The following is a 17,532-nucleotide window of genomic DNA, read 5'->3' as shown; positions in this document are numbered from 1 at the left end:
GCCCCACACCCAGAGTTGCTGGGGAGTATTAATGCCCAGTGGTCACACTGGGGCCTTTACCGCATGGGCTGGGTGAGCGGGGCTGCCCCCAGTCGCAGGATGAGGGGCCCCTTGGGGTTGCGGATCTTCTTGATGGCAGATGTTTTCATGAGGTTGAGTCGGCGGATGAGATTAAAGCCTTTGGGGGAGACACCAGGTGAAGAGCTCAGCTGGGCAGGTGAGGAGGGGGTAACAGCCGCTCCAGCAAGATGGTGGGGGGGGGGGGAACAGCAGAATGAGATGGGCACTCACCAGTTACGTTGGTCGATAAATGGCTTCTATGTTCCAACTTGAGTCCTTCCTCTTGTGAAAGTGGGCACTGCTCACCTGGAAAGGATTGGCAATGGGCCATTCAGTGGACCCTGGCTAAAGAATCCATTGGGGAACCTGGAGAGAAGCAAATTTTTGTTCCCCATTCTGGATCTTTAACCAGGCCTGCCCTGGGGGCTGCTTTTACTCTTGCCTTCTGACTCTAGCTACCCTGGGAGCCAGGAGGACTCCAGTATACAGATGGGAAGACTGAGGCCCAGAGATTGAGGCTGGGCCCAAGGCCACTAAATGAGTTCACAGCAGAGCAAGGCCAGAACTCCTGAAACTCATATCCACCAAAATGCCAAGTCAGGGGGCAGGTCAGTAAAAGAAAGAGCAAAAGAAACCCTGGGCAGTCCTAGAACTCAGATGTGGTAAAGAGCCAAATGTCTACATGTGCTCCCTCCTTCATATACACCCAAGTGGGGAGCAGAGGATCACTTCAGGGGTAAAGAAAGTCACATTATGCATGCTTGTGTTATGTACAAGCACATGTGTCTGCACATGTGTGAGTTGTGGATGCCTGTGCCCCAAGGGATGCCGTGTGGAGCTGGTACATGTGTTCTCAGCAGTGGGTGGGGTTTACTTCCTACATCTACAGCAGAACAACAGACCAGACACAAGTCTAAGCCAACAGAATGATTTTTCACCTGGATAACTACCTTATGAAACAGTAAAAAGAGACTGAGGGCCCAAAGGGACCACAAACTCAAGGGAACCACCAGGATCTTGGGGCTTCCGACATGGTATGTTAAGTGGGTAAAGGCTCCTAGAGAAGAATAGCTTAATTATGGTCTCCAAAACCCTGAAGGGACAGGTAGGTAGCCATGGGCCTGTCTCCTCTTAGGGTTGACTGAGCAAAAGGTTAGGAAGGGTTCTACAATAGGAGATAAAGGCCAGACTCAAAAAAGCCTCCCCATCACTGCAGACGGGAGCGCTGGGACAGGACAATGATATTGCTCCTCGAAGCTGAGCATTGGACTCCCTGGCTGCCTAACTGGAGGAAGGAACCTTGGATCCCTCGGCCCAGTGACCCCACTGAAGTCTCCCTCCCCCAGGTCTGGCCAGAAAGACTATCACTGTCTTCAGCATCGGCAGCAGCAGTGGGTGACTCACCCCTTGGCAGTGGGCCCAGATTCCTTACAGATGTTGAAATTCTCTGCCCCAACCCCCAGGGGACCCGGTGAGGGAGAGAGAGCAAGGCACACGTGCACGCACGCATAAGCACATATGTACGCACACACAACCTGCAAGCAGTCACGTGCACCCTGGGTTCACACCCCTCTCACATCTGCACCTCGGTTTTTCTGCCTCACTCAGCTAGATTTGGGTTCTAGGAGTTCTATTTCTGCTCGGCTGGGCAGCTAAGCTATGAAGCCCAGAGGGCACCCAGCAGGGCAGGGCAAGTTGCCCGGTCAACTTCCTCTGGCTTCAGGCCCTGGAAAGCTGCACCCTCTGCTCCATCCAGCGTCTGGGTCTCGAGGCGGGCCCTTTACTCAGGATCCAGGGCCAGCCGTGGAGGAGGAGGAGCACGTGGGTTGGAGGATGGATTCTCTACCATGAAAAGGATCAGAAAGGCCTGGGCCTCCTTCAACTGTTTGCACAGGATGGCTTTACGTGCCGGGGAGGAGGGCTATTCTCTCACACACACAGACACAGGAATGAGTACAGATGCACAGAGCAACTCTGCGATGCAGAAAGGCTCACAGACGTACAAACACGCAGACAGAAGCACACAGACGCTCAGCTCACCCCACACACGTACACATGGACCATGCCTCAGCCCACCCTGAGCCCACCCTGGGATGGGCTCCCTGGATGGATTCTCCATCCCTGCCCACATGACCTAGGCACATGGTCACACATGTACATCGGACCCCAGCATCTCAGAGAGCCAGTCACAGACCAGTGGCACCCCAATCTTCATGCGGCACCTCACCTGTATCTGCCGCCTGGCTGCACGCAGCCCAGAGACTGAGCAGCCACAAGCCGGGAAGCCAAGATGCCCACATCCTGGTCCAGAGAGGTCGGCCACAGCCACAGCACCTGAAAACCGCAGAGACCGTGAAGGTGGATTCCTGAGCTCACATGGCATGATACATAGGCAAGTAGCAGCCGGTCCATGGGGCCTAGGCCCAAGGTGGGGTGGCAGGACGTCTGGCCAGCATCGGTTCCTCTCAGAGGCCCAACCACAGGCCTTGGGCTACGATTCGGCCAGGGTAATATTCAAAATATTTAACCACCAGTATGGCACAGACAGCGACCAGCCAGAGGAGAATGCTGGTTAGAGCACTGAAACTGGGTCGAGGCAGCATCTAATGGCGCCAGGGGATAAATGCTGGATTACTGAGAGATCTAGAGGGTCCTAGAAGGCCAGGTGAATTGGGGTAGTGAGGGGCTTGAGACAGAGACTATTTACCAAGACGCTTAGAAGTATTTCAATATTTTATCAACCTGTGCACTATATTGCTCTACGCTAGCCTGGTACCTGGCTAGCTGCACCCAGTTCATCCAGTCCTGCCAGGCACCCACAAAGGTCAGGGTCTGAATCTCCTGTCAGGTATCATGGAGTTTTGTGGGGGCCAAGGAAGCATCCCCCGTGGGTACAGTGGGTAAGAGAGCAGGTTACCGAGCTCAGGACCTTGTTGCCAACCTCCCTCGCTGATGGATGCTCGTCTTTTAGTTTTATTAAACCGTGATGGATGGGCCCAGATAAATCAATGCAGGCTCAGCAAGCCGCCAGCAGACCCATACATCATCCGGCCTCCCCTGAGACGGGCAGCTCGCACGTGCACACACAGTCATTCATGTGTCAGCATGACACATGCAGATATACACACACGTACACACGCAGACACATTTGTGCTACTGGGTGTGTACAGACCTACCTGCACACAGGCATGCTTACAGAGACCCATGTCACCCGTATACCTGGACATTCCAGCTTGCCGGTACACACGTGCACAGAGCCAGCCTGTGACTCCCCTTCCAGTAGGCCTGCCTGTCGGGAAGTTCTTGTGCAAGTCTGACCTCATTCCCCCCAGCTGTTATGGAATTCTACTTCTCTTCCCTCAGTCCTGAATAGGGAGTGAGCACCCGAAGGACCCCTCACTTCAATATATTTGGAGGTAGGACCCTGTTCCCCTCGTTCCTGGGGCAGAACTGTTCCTCCACCCCATTCATCCCCCTTCCTAGTGGTGTGCACTCAAAACCCTATCCTGGCCTCCCCGTCCTGCCAGTCAGTGGAAGAGTTGCCAGCTGTGGGAGGCATGTGAACGCATGTGGAGGCGGGAACATCGCTGTGCTTGTGTCCCCTTCCCGCTCCTCATCTCTAGCCCCTGGCCTCAGCCAGAGCAGGGGCTGCAGGGATAGGAGAGAAGCTTCCAAGGATGTGATCCCATCCCAGTAGAAAGGCACAGATCTGGAGGCAGGGAAAGCAGAACTGAGATGGAGTTTAGAGCTCCCCTAAAGAGAAGGCAACTGAGGTCCAGAGACGGGATGCCACTGGGCCCAAGTCACACAGCAAGTTGGAGGCAGAAGAGGCGCTTCAGCCCGGCCGCAGGCAGCCCACTCCACCCCCACTTACCGTGGCCGGGGATCCCCACCTCACTGAGTAATCCAGGCAGCCCAGGTCAGCCGGCCAGGGGATCCTCAAGGCCGCTGGGAGGTCGCGGACCACTCGTGGCCGGCGCGGGGCCCCAGTGCCAGGGCGCCAGCTCCGGGGGGCTGAATGCGGCCCCGCGAGCGCGCGCGCCTGTCTGCCGGGACGCCGGCCACCGCGGGTGGGGGAAGAGGGGCGGTTCCAGGGGGCTGGGGACGTGCCAGGGCCGCTAATGGAACACAGCTGGACCCGCCCGCCGAGCAGGAGGCGGGACGCAGGGCCGGGAGGGGGCTCCGGCGGTGGCAGAGGCGGCGGCGGGACGCGCGCCCCGCTCCCGGCCTGGCCCCGCGCCCGCCCCGCCCCGCCCGCCCGCCTCCCGCCAGGTGAGCGAGCGGGGCGGGCCCCTGCGTGCCCGGAGCTGCCCTGCGAGGGGGCTCCGCGGCCTGCGCGGGCTCGGGGGCGGGGGGCGGGGGCGGGCAGCCCTTCAACGGCCGGCCGGAGAGTGAAGGGCCTCCCGGGCCACCCCCTTCCCCTCTCCTGGCGGGGCCTCCAGAAGGCCCTGGGCGGGGGGAGCGGCGGGCAGAGGGGGTGTTGGAGACCCTCCTCCCCAGTTCCGTGGCAGCGGTGACGTGGCTGCTGCCCAGGCCTCCTCGGGCAGCTTTTTCCAGTTTCTCAGCCTCACGTTCCCAGTTAGTCTGTTCCTCTCGGTCTGAATTGGCAGGGGGGTGCTCCTGGGCTATGGGGCGTTGGGGGGGTCTGCATTAACCCGTTCTGCTCTAACCTCATGCCCGGAGAAGTGGAGCCCTGCAGGCTCCCTTAGTCTTCCTGATTCCATGAGGTTAGAAGGGCTCCAGTCCCTGTCCTCTGCGCTCTAGCTTTGTGGCTTGGAACTTACTATTTAACTCGGACTCCCTTTTTCATCTGTATGATGGGATAATGATCTCTATACCCCACAGGGTTGTTGCAAGCAGGAAACGAGTGGAAAGCTGTCAAAGGGCTTGTACAGGGTCTGGCACGAAAGAGGAGCTCGTATGGGGCGCCTGGCTGGCGCAGTCGGTGGAGCATGGGACTCTTGATCTTGGGACTGCCAGTTTGAGTCTCGAGTCGGGGGTTGAGTTTACTTAAAAGAAGTAAACATGCAAAAATAGCTGTAAACCGTGCCCCCCCCCCAAAAAAAGGAGAGCTGTAAGAAACTAGGATTGTCAAGTAATAAAAATGATATTAAAAAAGGAGCTCAAAAATAAAATAAAATAAAATAAAATAAAATAAAATAAAATAAAATAAAAAAGGAGCTCAATAAATATTCACTGTTATTATCATTATTACCATGAACGCTGGCAGGAGGTAGGAGTGTGGAGGGTGCTGAGGTTCAAGCATATGCACTAGGGATGGGACTTCTGAGCAGAAAGGAGCAGGTACAGTGTCTAGTTCTATCCAGATGCAGGGATGATCCCAGTGACCCTCTCAAGGTTACCTCACCCAAGGCAGCAAACAAATTTGTGGGCACCAAGGCTGAAGAACTACCTACCAAGAATTGGGTTCAAGAGGCCCATGAATGGTAGGAATGGATATGGGAAGCAGGGAGCAACTGGGATGCCCTGATGAGGGGAGACTTCCCATAGAAGCTATAGGGTTGAACCACAGCCCTGTGGCCCCATCTAACCCGAGAGAGGGGGGGGAGCAGGCTTGGGATTTCCCGCCTTAAGAGCCAGAGGCGCTGAGTCAGCGGAAACCCCAACCAAGGCCACAGAAGAGCCCCACTGTCGTCCAGGCGGGGCCAGGGAGCCTTCCCAGATGTGGCTAGGACAGCGGTGGGGCCTGGGAAATGCTGAGCTCAGCAGGCGGGAAGCGGAGGGGTGGGGCTTTCTGGGCACCCCGGCCTGAGAAGTGGGAGGGCACAGGCTCTCCCTGCCCCCAGGGTGCTGTTCCAGAGGTGGGCTTTTGGGAACTCATAGGCAACACATATAGGCCAGGGTCTGTGCCAAGGACTCCACATGGGCTGACTCCTTTTCTCCTCACATCCACCCCAGGAGGGAGAATTCTATTCTTATCCCCATTTTACAGATGGGGAAACCTGGAGCGTAGGAACTATGCAACTTGCCCAAGATCATGTGGCTACCACAGGTGGAACAGGGAGCCACGTCCAGCTAGCCTGCACTCACAGCACAAGTTCTTAAGGACTGTGCCATCCTGGGCAGCTCCTACCCTTTCTCCGCTCGTACATGACTCTCCCAGGCAGGAGGGGACGGCGGGACCCAGAGAAGCCAGAGCCAGAGGGAGCGGACAAGGGGGAACACAGATACCTCCACATAGCCCCGCAAGCGTACTCACCAGAACCTGGCCTAGACACACTGTAGACATGGTCTAGAAAGGTGCCCACGCGCCATCCTCCCTCGGATGTGCATGTGCACATATCCAGGAACATGCAGAGATGCTCTTCACAACAGGTGTGTAGACTTCATGTGCCTATGTAGGCACCTACATTTATATACAGACGCATGCACACACATGATAATCCCCCACATAAACACGCATGGAGACACATGTGTGAGCACATATGAACCCACAGAAACATATCCCTGGACATACTCCAGCACAGGTGTGTAGTTCTCAGAATGCATACATACAGCACTGCATGTACTTGGATATGCACACACCCAGCTATGTATGCACAAACATACATAGACCCATGCACATGTGCCCACAGGTGTAATTACTCATCTACACAAGCAGAGAAACCTGCAGATCTACATATACATGTGTGCACAGGTGGCTCGCACGGGAAGCACCCCGCTCACACGCGGACACATGTACATACATGCGCACATTTCTATGCTTCAGCCCCAGAAAGCCCTGCACACCAGCAAGCAGGGTATCCTGTGGGGCTGGGCTCAGTGCCCTCACCCCAGATGGCATCACCACGAGGTAATGAACGCTGCTAATCGCCACCAGCTGCCCTGGAGCCTGGCTGCCGCTGCCGGGTGGGGCTACTGAGGCCTCCCAGGCCCAGGGTAGTATGCCCAGATGTCCACCGCGCCCAGGGCTGCCCACCCGCCCTGTCCCAGCTGGCTATCGGGGAATCCCCATCTGGCAGGGGCAGCACAAGCTGGGGGAAAATAAAGAGCCAAGATGGGGCTTGGTCCCAGGACAGGGCCAGGAACTCCCACAGGGCCAAGCAGAGGTGGTCTGAAGCCCACATGCACGTGTCACAAGTGAGCCCTGGCATAGGTGCACACAGGTGCACATGCGTGCACTTGTATTATACACGGCCAAAACAGAACTCTCTAATTTTTCCCCACAGATCTACTTCTTCCTGTCTTCCTCATTCTGGTAAATGCCACCATAATTCATTCAGATGCTCAGGCCAAAAAACTAGGAGTCATCCTTGGTTCCTCCCCACCCCCCACCCAGTCCTGTTGACTCTACCTCCAAAATACAGCCTGCATCCATCCACTCCTCCCCACACTCACCCAAGCCACACCCTCTTCTGCCTGGACTGTTGCAGGAGACTCCCAACCGCTACCTCCCACCCAGCTGCCAGCAAGGCCTTTCCAGATCTGTAGCTGTTGCATTCCTGCTCCTACTTCAATTTTCTAGTTCTCATTTCACCTAGAATAAAACCCCAAATCTTTTCCTTGGCCTTACTAAGTCCAGCATGATCTGTCCTCCGCCTTCCTGTCCAGCAGCCTTGCCCCCCAGCTTCTGGGGCCCCCCTGGCTTCCATTCTCGGTCCTGAATTGGCAGGTTGATTTTCCCCTCAGAGCTTTTTACCAACCCCCCTTCCTCTACCTGGAAGGATCTTTCCCTGATCTTTGCTGGGCTGGCTCTTTGACAGATCTTGCCTCAAAGTTACCTCCTAGAGTGGCCTCTCCTGACCACCAGATCCAGAGGAATCTCAAGCCATTCCTGATCACATGAATCTGTTTTAAATCTCTGCATAGCTGCAGTATCTGTGTGTGCGTGTGTGTCTGTGTGCGTGTATACTGTCTTTCTCTACTAAGAAGCAAAAGGCACCCCAAGGGCCCTTGTCTACTGGTACTCACCGCCCTACAGCTGAGCGTGGTGCCCCAGAGGCATCCCCTGGTGAAGTAGCGGATAAATGCATGCTAGCCCTGTCCAAGCACTCATACACAGACGCACACCAACAGGAGACAGCACACACCAGCACATGCATGAGTGTACACACGTGCAGAAACAGCCACATCCGTGCAGCTTCTGGGACCCAAAGGAGAGATGGTAACCAGAGGGTCAAGGCCACTCTCCGCCTCCTTTGGTTCCTCTGCGTATCTCTGTCCCATCGCCTTAAGACTCTGGCCATCTCCCACTGTCTCTGTCCTCTTTGCTGCGCCAATGTCACCCTCGGGTTCTCTAGCCTGACTTCTTCCCTGTGACTCTGGCCCCTCTGCAGCTCTCTCTCGCCTCTGCCTCTGCTTCTAACTCTCCTGTGTGCCTCTGGGAATCTAAATCTCTAACTCCGAATCTCTGTGGCTCTCTATGTCTCTGATCTCTGTCTTCTTCTCCCACGTTCTGTATCTTTATGTCCCTGTCTCTGTCTCTCCCTGTTTCTATCTGTGTGTGTCTCTGTTTCTGGCTCTGTATCTCTGATCTCCGACTCTGTTGCCCGTTCTCCCTCCCTCCATCTCTTTGCCTTAAATCAGCCCTGCCACCATGTCTCCACGGCTGTCCGCATCCCTATGGCGGGGAGACCCATCTTTCACCTCCAGAGGCAGCTTTACGGTCCCAGCGGGTGGACTGGTGCTCTACTCTGCTAATGCGCACCTCCCCTGCAGGGCCATGGCGAGCTCCACACAGACAGCCTTGCCCCTGGCAACATTTACAGATGCCCAACCAGGGGGCCTTATTTCAGTAGCTCATGTCACCGGGTGCCTGCCTGTTTTGACCACCCTGGAGCTTCTGGAGAGGTGAGCGCAGACTCTGTGGGGCACTGCTGCAGATGTGGTGTCGGCCAGGCAGGTGGTCACTGGGGTAAGAAAGGAGAACGCACTAGGCATCGTGGGCCTTGCCTGGATTGTCCCCTGGGCTCAGCCTGCTTGTTCTGAGGGAACTTTTGGGAGGTGATGGGCACAAGAGCCCTGGATTCCAGTCCTCCCTTTACCCACTGTGTGACCCTGAACCCCTGCCTCCCCAGGGTAGCATAAGGTAAACTGTAGGCTCCCACATTAACCCACCTCACGTCCTAAAGCACCTCAAAGCACCTTGTCTGATTATGCTAACTCAGCAACTCTCCACTGAGGCAATTGTGCTCCCCAGGGGACACTGGACAATGCTGGAGACACTCGTGATTGTCACAACTTGGGGGCGCGCCTACTGGCATCTGGAGGGGTGGAGGCCAGGGAGGCTGCTAAGCATCCAGTGATGCACAAGACAGTCTGTCACAATTAAAGAATTACCAGGTCAACCTGCCAGTAGTGGCAAGGTGGAGAGACCACTCTGCCCCAAGGAAATCCTGCCCCTTGGAATTCCCACGCTCACCGACCATTTGTAAACTCTTCATCATACTCTGAGCAGGGGTGAGGGCCGTTAGAAGACACTAGCAGTGATCCTGGCTCTGCCTTTAATAGCGACAGCTGAGATTTATTGAGCCCTTCTAAAGCACTGGCTGGCACCAAACATGGAAAAACTCATTTTAGTCTCACAATATCCATAGGAGGCCCAGGCACAATCACGATGCCCATTCTGAGTGTGGGGATACAGGCAGAGAGAAGTGAGTCATCAGCTCAAGGTCACACGGCTGGCAAGGATGGAGCTGGATTTGAACTGGTCATTTTGGGACAGACCCACAGGGCAGAGCCATCTCTGGGAAAAATTCCACCCAGCACGGTCCTGGGTGAGTCCTTTTGCCTCTCTGAATCTCCCTTTTTTTTTTTTTTTTTTTTCATCTGTCAAATGGGATCTACTCTCTCATTTAACTCAGCCAGCAGCAATTCTAGGAGGTAAGGCACTGTTCTTACCTCTTCACGGGCTAGAAAGGCAAGGATTCAAGACTGAAGTCTCAAGGTCATAAGACTGCAAAGTGGTGGAGCACAGATCTGAACTCAGCTTTACCTGACTCCAGGGCTCCTGATCTGAATCAGGTCACCTGCAGTGCTACAAAGCAGGAGAGCAGAGGTCCTCAAGCTTGGAGTACTGGTCCCACCAGCCCCACCCCCAGGGTTTCTGATTCAGTAGAGCTTGCTTTTTGAGTAAGTTCCCAGTACATGCTGGCCCAGGGACCATATTGAGAACTACTGCAGTAGAACCTGGTGTTAGATCACCTGTCCCTGGGTTCAAATCCTGGCTCTGGCTGTTCCTGGCTCTGTAACGGGGGGTGGGGGGATGTCACTTAACCTCTTCCTCTGAGAAGCACAGGGATAACAGCAACATCTATCACTTAGGGTTTGCTGTAAAGATTGAAGAGGATAGTGACAAAGGGAAAGCCTCTCTCAAGGCGCTGGCACCTAGTCAATGCTCAAAGATGCTCGTTGGCATAATGATCCCTAAGCCAGGTAATTCCCCACCTCCCCAGACAGACTGGAAGCTCCCGAGGGTGAAGGTCTGACGCGTCCTCTTCTCTTGCCTACTGGCCACCTCCCCAAGCCTGCACAGAGATGACATCTCAGAACAAGCACAAGAAGGGGCAGTGGGATGTAGCCCTCATTTATCAAGGCACTCCAAGGGGCCTCTGCCCCACAGCACAGGGCCTCCTGGAACAGGGGGAGGGAAGAGCACAGACAGCATCAGGGCCCCCCAGGCTGATCTGGCCCCAGTCTTCCTCCAAGCTCTGCCCCACTCCCCATGATCCCTTTGGGGGCAAGCGTTGGCCTCCTGAGGCCCCAGTGGGACACTTTATACCCAAGCATCCCTTTGGTTACCGATCAACCCAGATCAGTCTTGCTGTGCTGTGTGACTCTTAGCCAGTCCCTAGCCCCCTTCTGGTCTTAGTTTCTTCACCTAAAAATTAAATAAGAACTCAGAACAGTAGCTAAGAGTGGGGTCTCCAGCTTCAGAATAATTACCCCTTACTTACTAGCTCTGTGACTTTCCGCAAATCGCCTTATCTCTTCTGGGGCATCTTCTGTTTCCTTGCCAGTAAAACAGAATTGTCCTCAGCTCATAAGGGTGCTGTGAAGGTTCCATGAGACGATATGTTGAAAGAGCTAAGCGTGGTTCCTAGACTTAGGAGACACATATTCTGTGTATAAGTTGAGAGTAACCCGCACCACCTACAACACACCATCTGAGGGCAGGCTCCCCTGCCCGCCTGCCCTCTACACCCTTCACTTGGAGACTGTCTTGGCTTTCCTTCCCAATAGCGGGTAGGGAACAGTCTCCCAGAAGAGGTAAATCTCAACAGAAGCTTGGAAGACCGAGGGGTGTAATCAATGATCAGCCATTGATTCATCTAGAGACTGTAAGCCGTACAAAGAGCTGCTTTCGCTACCATTTAATCCCCAGAGCCTATGACAGAGACCAAGTGTTTTACAAATATTTGCTGCATGAATGAAAGAAGGGCTGAGCTCCCCTTAAAAGGACAAACTTCCCGCCCTGGAAGGCAGGTCAAGGAGTCTCCTGGGGGAGGTGTGGTTAGGAGAGGAGCAGCCAGGGACTCCCAGATTCTTCCTTGGCATGCAAAGCCTCAGACAGTTGGAATCATAAATTCTTTGAATCCTGGAATCTCTGGGTGGAGAGAAGCTTTTTGGTTACCCAGCCCCACCTCCTCCCAGTAGCGCCTCCCGGGGCTGGGCTAGGAAGGGAACTTGAGGGAGTGGGCAGGGGGAAGAGAAAGTTCAGAATGAAAATGCAATTTTTTAATTAAGGCAGAAAATAAAATCAAAGGTCAGAGAGGGTTTGATCCTGGCTGTGCTACTTCCTGGCTTTGTTCTCTTAGGCAAATTCCTTCACCTCTCTGAGCCCTTCGTTTCCATATTTATAAAATGGGGTGATCATGATAACACCTAACCGCATGGAATTCAGGGGAGGATTACATGATCTCATGCGTGAAACTAAGCCAAGCCCATACAAACACTCAAAAATGTGCATTATTAACATTATTATTATTATTGGGGAGAGCTAGTAATTCACCAGGGACTCTTGCCCCAAACCTCACACCCACGTTCGTATCTGTCCCCTTCACTAATTACAGAGCAGATATCATGTTGCTTTGAGAGGTCAGTGACATTTCTGACATATATAAGACACAGTCGTTTTTTGTTTTTTGTTTTTTTTTCCGTCCATGAAGCAGCCTAAATAATAATATATAAAGAAATAAAACCAACTGGAGTGTAGGCAGCCTTGACCATTCAGAGAAGGCCTGACAAAGCGAACAGGTGGTTGGAAGGTAGGGGGAATGAGTCTAAGATTGAGGACTTGGGTTCAAGGCCAGGGTTGGCCTTGCTGCTCTGTTTGGCTTGAGGTGGAGCGGAGGTCCCTGACTTTGGCAACGAGATAAAGCTGAACTTTGGGGACTCTTGAGCCTCTTCCATTCCTCTCAAGTCTGCAGTTCTTAAACCTGTAATGACCCAAACATGCTCCCTTCTCAGAACTGGAAACAGGGTTAGGTGAGCCAGACCTGTGCAAAGCCCAGGATGCAATGTCGCCTCTCCTCACCTCCCCCCACCTCCCACCCACTAAGAGCTAAGTGTTCCACACCCATCCCAGTGTCCCTGTGACCATGCCACATCACCTTAGCTGAGTGCCTCCAAGGCAGGGAGCTTACCCATTCATTCTCTTCAACACATCGGGAAAGGAGGAGAGATAGGCGCCAGAGATGGTCACAAGCTTTTGGGACTGGAATCCAACTCAGGTGTGAGAAACTCTCAAAATGCCTTTGCTGCTTTCTGCTTTCTAAAAAGTAATTTTTGGAGTGCCTGGGTGGCTCAGTTGGTTAAGTGTCTATTGGTTTGGGCTCAGGTCATGATCTCAGGGTTGTGAGATTGACCCTACATAGGGCTCTGTGCTCAGCACGTAGTCTGCTGGAGATTATCTCTCCCTCTCCCTCTGCTCCTCCCCTTGGTCTCCCGTTCTCTCTCTCTCTCAAATAAATAAATAAAATCTTTAAAAAATACGTAAAAAATAAAAAGTTATTTTAATCATCAGGATAATCCTAAGTGTCTGTCATGATTCCCATTTTACAGGTGAATGGCTATCATCCTCAACTTAAGCACTTTACATACAGTAAGGAAACAGGCACTAAGAAGTGGCTTGCTGAGAGGCGGAGTTAGATTTGAACCCAGGGCTATTACAGTACAGTCTGCTCTGCGATAGATCCCTTCCTCTCTTTGGGACTCAGTTTCCTCTTCTGTAGAATGGGGTGGTAGCTCCAGAATCTGTAAAATCCAAGTTGGGATTTTTTTTGCTACTCTGAGCCCAGGTCCCCACCCAGAAGCCTAGAACAGCCCCATGGGACCTGGGCGGGAGAGAAGGGCAGGTGTAGACCTGACTGTCCCGCCAGGGAAGTGGGGGGGCATCCCCGCCAGACGCACAAAAACAACTAAATAAATCAGGGCCGGGAACTTCTAATCCGTCCCGGCTGTGGCTGCTACCGCTACGCCCCTGCCTGGCCTGCCATAGTCTGGCCGGTTCCTGGGGCCTGGGAGGGGAACAAGGCACCGCCAAGAGTGCAGAGTCCAGCTAACAGAGCCCGAGTGATGCCTGGCCATCAAGTTAGCCTTGGCTCCTAGAGATGAGGGGAGGCCCCGCGGGCAGGGTGACTCAGGCATCCCAGACCCCCTCCTGGGCGGGCACGGTAGGCGCCTAGGTCTATTTTTAGAGCCGGCTCCAGGCCTGAGCACAGAAGGGCAGGATGGGGGGGGCGCCTGAGGCGGGGCGCCTGACCAGCTCCTCCTGCTCTGGGCTCAAGCCGCAGGCTCTCCAGCTGTCCACCTAGAAAAGAATGGAAACACGTGGGGGGGGGGGGTTGGAGGGGGTGAGGTGTAGGCTCGAGAATGTGTTCCCCCTCCCCCCTCCTCCCTGCAAGGCCTGGCAGTTCCAGAGAGCTGGGCGCGGCCTCTGGAGAAATGACCTCTGTTAAGTAGGGCCAGGAGCGTCCCGACGGAGGATCTGTCTGGCCATCAGACGGGGGGCCAGCGCGGGCAGGGCTCCCGGGAGGGGCCAGGCGAGCGGGGGAGGACGCTTCCAAGTTCGGGGATCCCGACCACACCCCGCCGCCGGCCACGCCCCCAGCCCGCTCTGGCCACGCCCCGGGCCACGCCCACTGCCTCCAGACTCCGCACCAGGCCCCGCCTCCTATGTGGCTCCTCCCCGCCCTGGCCCACCTTGCATCCTGTCTCCAAGGTCCAGAAAGGCCTAGATGCCAGGCTTCTGACCGCCTGGGACTGGACCTGGGCCTGCCTCTGGGTGCCTCCTCCCCCAGTGTGGGGTCTGGGAAAATGAGAGCGTCGGGGGGTGGGGGTGAACCCCAGCGCTGTCGGCAGCGGGGCCTCTCAGCTGAGGGCGGACCTGGGGGAGGCCTGCGGAGTTTGAGGCCCAAGTGGCCGAGGCCCCTCGGAACACGGAGACGCTGCTGTGTTCGCGGGCACAGAGCGGTTCGCCGAGGCACCTGGGCGGAGGTCTCTGGGCTGATACCCCCACTACTGGACCCTAGAAGTGGAGGTCACAGTCCTGGGGAGTGGGGGCAGCCGATAGCCCCAAATACTTGAGCTCTCTTGGCGAGTTCAGGGACCGCCGGTTTGGAGAGGCCAAGGGAAGGCCCATCCCTTGGGGGGGCCCTGAGGGGCAGAGAATGGGAGGGGAGCCGGTCTCTTAGCACCAGCCCTCCATCTAGTGGGAAGTTTGGGAATCGCAAAGGGGATGCGGGGGGGGGGGTCCATTGCACCCGGAATCCTTCCTCTCCCTGGGTGTTCTGCTGGCACCTACCACCACCATCCTCCCCAATCCAATCGCCTTCATCTCAGGGATTGACCCCAGATAGTCTTTCGAAGCCCTGTCCTTCCTCCCCACCGCCCCATCCATATGGATGTTGTCCTCTTCTGTCCATCGAGGCCACCGCCCCAGGTTCAAGGCAGCCACCATCCTTTGCCTGGATCCCTGCAGCTCCTGCCAACTGCTGCCCGTTTCCAACTTTACCCTTTTCCCCATCCATTCTTCTACTTCTAGCCAACTAGCGTTTTTAAATCAGAAATCTGGTCATGTCACTTCCTTGATTAATATCTTTCAAAGGTTTTTTTTATGATCAAGATGAACAGCCAAGGCTTGGCTGGGGACTTAGGAGGCTTTTCACCACTTAACCCCACCTCCTTCGCACAGGCCAACTGTCAGTTCTTCACACACCTCTGCTGGCGCTCACCAAGCAGCCTTCCCACCTGCTGTTCCATTCTTCTGGAACTTTTCCTTGCTGTTCTCAGGGCTCAGTCGGCAGAAACTCTGCTCACTGGGAGAACTTTCCTGACTCCTAGGAATGAGTTTGGTGTCCCTTGTCTCAGCTCCCACTGTCCCGGGTGCATCCCTGCCCTCTCAGAGTCTCACAGCTTGGATCTCACCACTCAGGCACTCCTGTGACAGGATAATTTATTGAGATGCTCTGTTTCGTGGACACCCCCTCCACCCCCACCCCCAGCCCCCTGCCAGTTTCATGCTGATAGCCCAGCCCTTTGGTTTTCCTAGCCTCAGGGAACTGTGCGGGGCTGAACACAAAAGCTGTTTGAAGTCTGATGGCTCATCCTCACTTTGGAAAAAGCTAACCTTCTAGAAGTGACTGAGCTAGGCATTCCCAAGGCATGAGGAGAAGAGGATGGCCAATGAGGGCAGAGAACAGAGGCAGAGCAGATAGCTGCAGAGTGGGCGGAAGGGGGTTTTCCTGCTGAGAGTGGTAGGGACGTGTGTCTGGCAGCCCCACCCCTGGCTGGTGGCGAGAGCTGTGGAGGCCCGGTAGCAGGGCACCTGGGGAGGCTGGAGTTCTGAAGTGGCAGAGTTGAGTTGCCGAACCTCGAGCCAAGACATGGGCATCTCTGCGTGATCAAAGTACATGGGAGGCATGTGGCACCTCCTTGGTGCTTAGGCCCAAGTGGGACAGCGAGTCCTGGAACAAGACTCTGGAGGAGGTGTCAGGGGACCCCAGTGATGGCTGAGATTGCATTTTCTGCCAACTCGTAGGACAGGGTTTCGCGTGAGTCAGATTGGAGCTGACTTAACAAGAATACAGAAATGGAGTATTTCTTGAGTTTGTGCGCCAAGATTTCTACCTGCCACACCTGTCTGTTGTATCTGTACTGTGGGGCGGGGAGTGTGTGCCTCATTCAGAATTGAATCATCAGGACCTAGTGGGGTGCCTGGCACATAGTGCTCAAAATGTATATGTTAAATATACTTTTCCTTGGTAGCTATAGAAATCTTTCTAAAACGCAGATCTGGGTTCAATGATTCCCTGGAAACCCTCAGAATAAAATCCAAACCCCTATCGTGGCCTGCAAGGCCCACTGTGATCAGAACCTGCCTCCCTCTTGGCCTCATCTCAGCAGCCCATCCCCCGGTACTCTCCTCTCTCTCCAGCCAAACCATACAATTCAGTTTCCCAGATGTGCCAGTTTGTTTCATGCCTCCCTGGCTCCTTTGCTTGCATGGCCCCCTCCCCCTGGAGTGCCCCTGCCCTTTCTCTTCCTGCTGAGCTTTCAGTTAGTCTTCAAAGCTCAGCCAAGAGTGTTGGTTTCCATCTTTAAGAAGCCTTCCCAGATATCCTCTCCACAAAGGCAGAGAATACCCCTCCTGCCCCTCCTGCTCATGTCCATATGTGACTCCCTCTTCCCCTAGCCCCAGTTCCCAGATCCCAGTTTCACTACTGTGGTGAGTCCCTAGTGTCCCGCACAATGCCATGCACACCATAGGTATTTCCATAAATGCTCACTGTTCACTGAACATTAGCCTTGACCCTTCATAGACTCATGATGTGACCTGGAGCAACCTTTCCCCTCTTTCAGCCTCATTTTTCCTTTCTGCACAATGGGGGTGGGAGTGGAACTCTATGGTCTAAATAGCACATAAAACACCATTCACCTGTGCACACCACAGGCCAGCTAAGAGCAGAGCATGCCCGGACATGCAGCTGCACATGGAGCACACATGCACAGCCACCTGTGACAAGCCCCTGCCTATATCACTGCACGTGACACTCTTGTGCAAAAGCATGTGTGGTCTTCTGGATGTCTATGCTCTGTCTACCCAACCCCCATCCCTAATCAACCACTGGCCCTGACGGTGAAAAATTCAGCAGGAGCCAGAGCTGCCAGCCCAGCAGCAAGTTAATATGCAAGGAACGAGCCTCCTGCAATATGCATGCCCTGAGGCTGGTGTCCTGTGGGGCTTTCTCCTTCCCAGGCATGCACATGCAATACCCTCCCTCCACCCCCAGGTCTAGACAGGACACGATCAGCCTGTGGCAGGGCATGAAGGGCCAGAGCTTTAGCTTCGGGTATCCCCCTCCTGATGTCCTATGGGAACCTTAAACTCCACATGCATTCATTCATCCATTCAACAGTATCTATTAAGTTCCCATCATGTGCCAGGCAATGGTATATGTCAATGAATATCACCCTAGAGGTTCACAGTCTAGTGGGGGAGACACAAGAAAC

General features: G+C 54.7%; 1 protein-coding gene and 1 long non-coding RNA gene across 7 annotated transcripts in view; both read right to left on the bottom strand.

The window, feature by feature from the left end:
• COL16A1 (collagen type XVI alpha 1 chain) overlaps window positions 1–4,137 on the bottom strand; it is a 49,024-nt gene extending 44,887 nt beyond the window's left edge. For 4 of the 6 annotated variants that reach the window (XM_077898757.1, XM_077898761.1, XM_077898760.1 and 1 more), the window contains exons 1-4: window positions 3,935–4,137; window positions 2,288–2,394; window positions 292–366; window positions 61–178 (exon numbers count right to left, since the gene is read on the bottom strand). In XM_077898757.1, the coding sequence (XP_077754883.1) occupies window positions 61–178; window positions 292–366; window positions 2,288–2,360 (266 nt within the window). In that variant the 5' untranslated portion in view covers window positions 2,361–2,394; window positions 3,935–4,137. The remainder of the gene's footprint in view (window positions 1–60; window positions 179–291; window positions 367–2,287; window positions 2,395–3,934) is intronic. The other 2 variants (XM_077898758.1, XM_077898762.1) reach the window with 2 other exon arrangements.
• A 5,874-nt stretch (window positions 4,138–10,011) lies between these two features.
• Window positions 10,012–13,896, bottom strand: LOC144313504 (uncharacterized). Its single transcript, XR_013379148.1, has 3 exons — window positions 12,666–13,896; window positions 10,977–11,124; window positions 10,012–10,900 (listed from the first exon to the last, which is right to left on the bottom strand). It is a non-coding gene; the product is annotated as an uncharacterized LOC144313504 (long non-coding RNA).
• Between the last annotated feature and the right edge of the window lie 3,636 nt (window positions 13,897–17,532).

Source organism: Canis aureus, chromosome 5 (assembly GCF_053574225.1).
Source record: "Canis aureus isolate CA01 chromosome 5, VMU_Caureus_v.1.0, whole genome shotgun sequence".
NCBI lineage: Eukaryota > Metazoa > Chordata > Mammalia > Carnivora > Canidae > Canis > Canis aureus.
The sequence above is the reverse complement of the archived record's forward strand: the minus strand, read 5'-3'. Positions and strand labels throughout refer to the sequence as shown.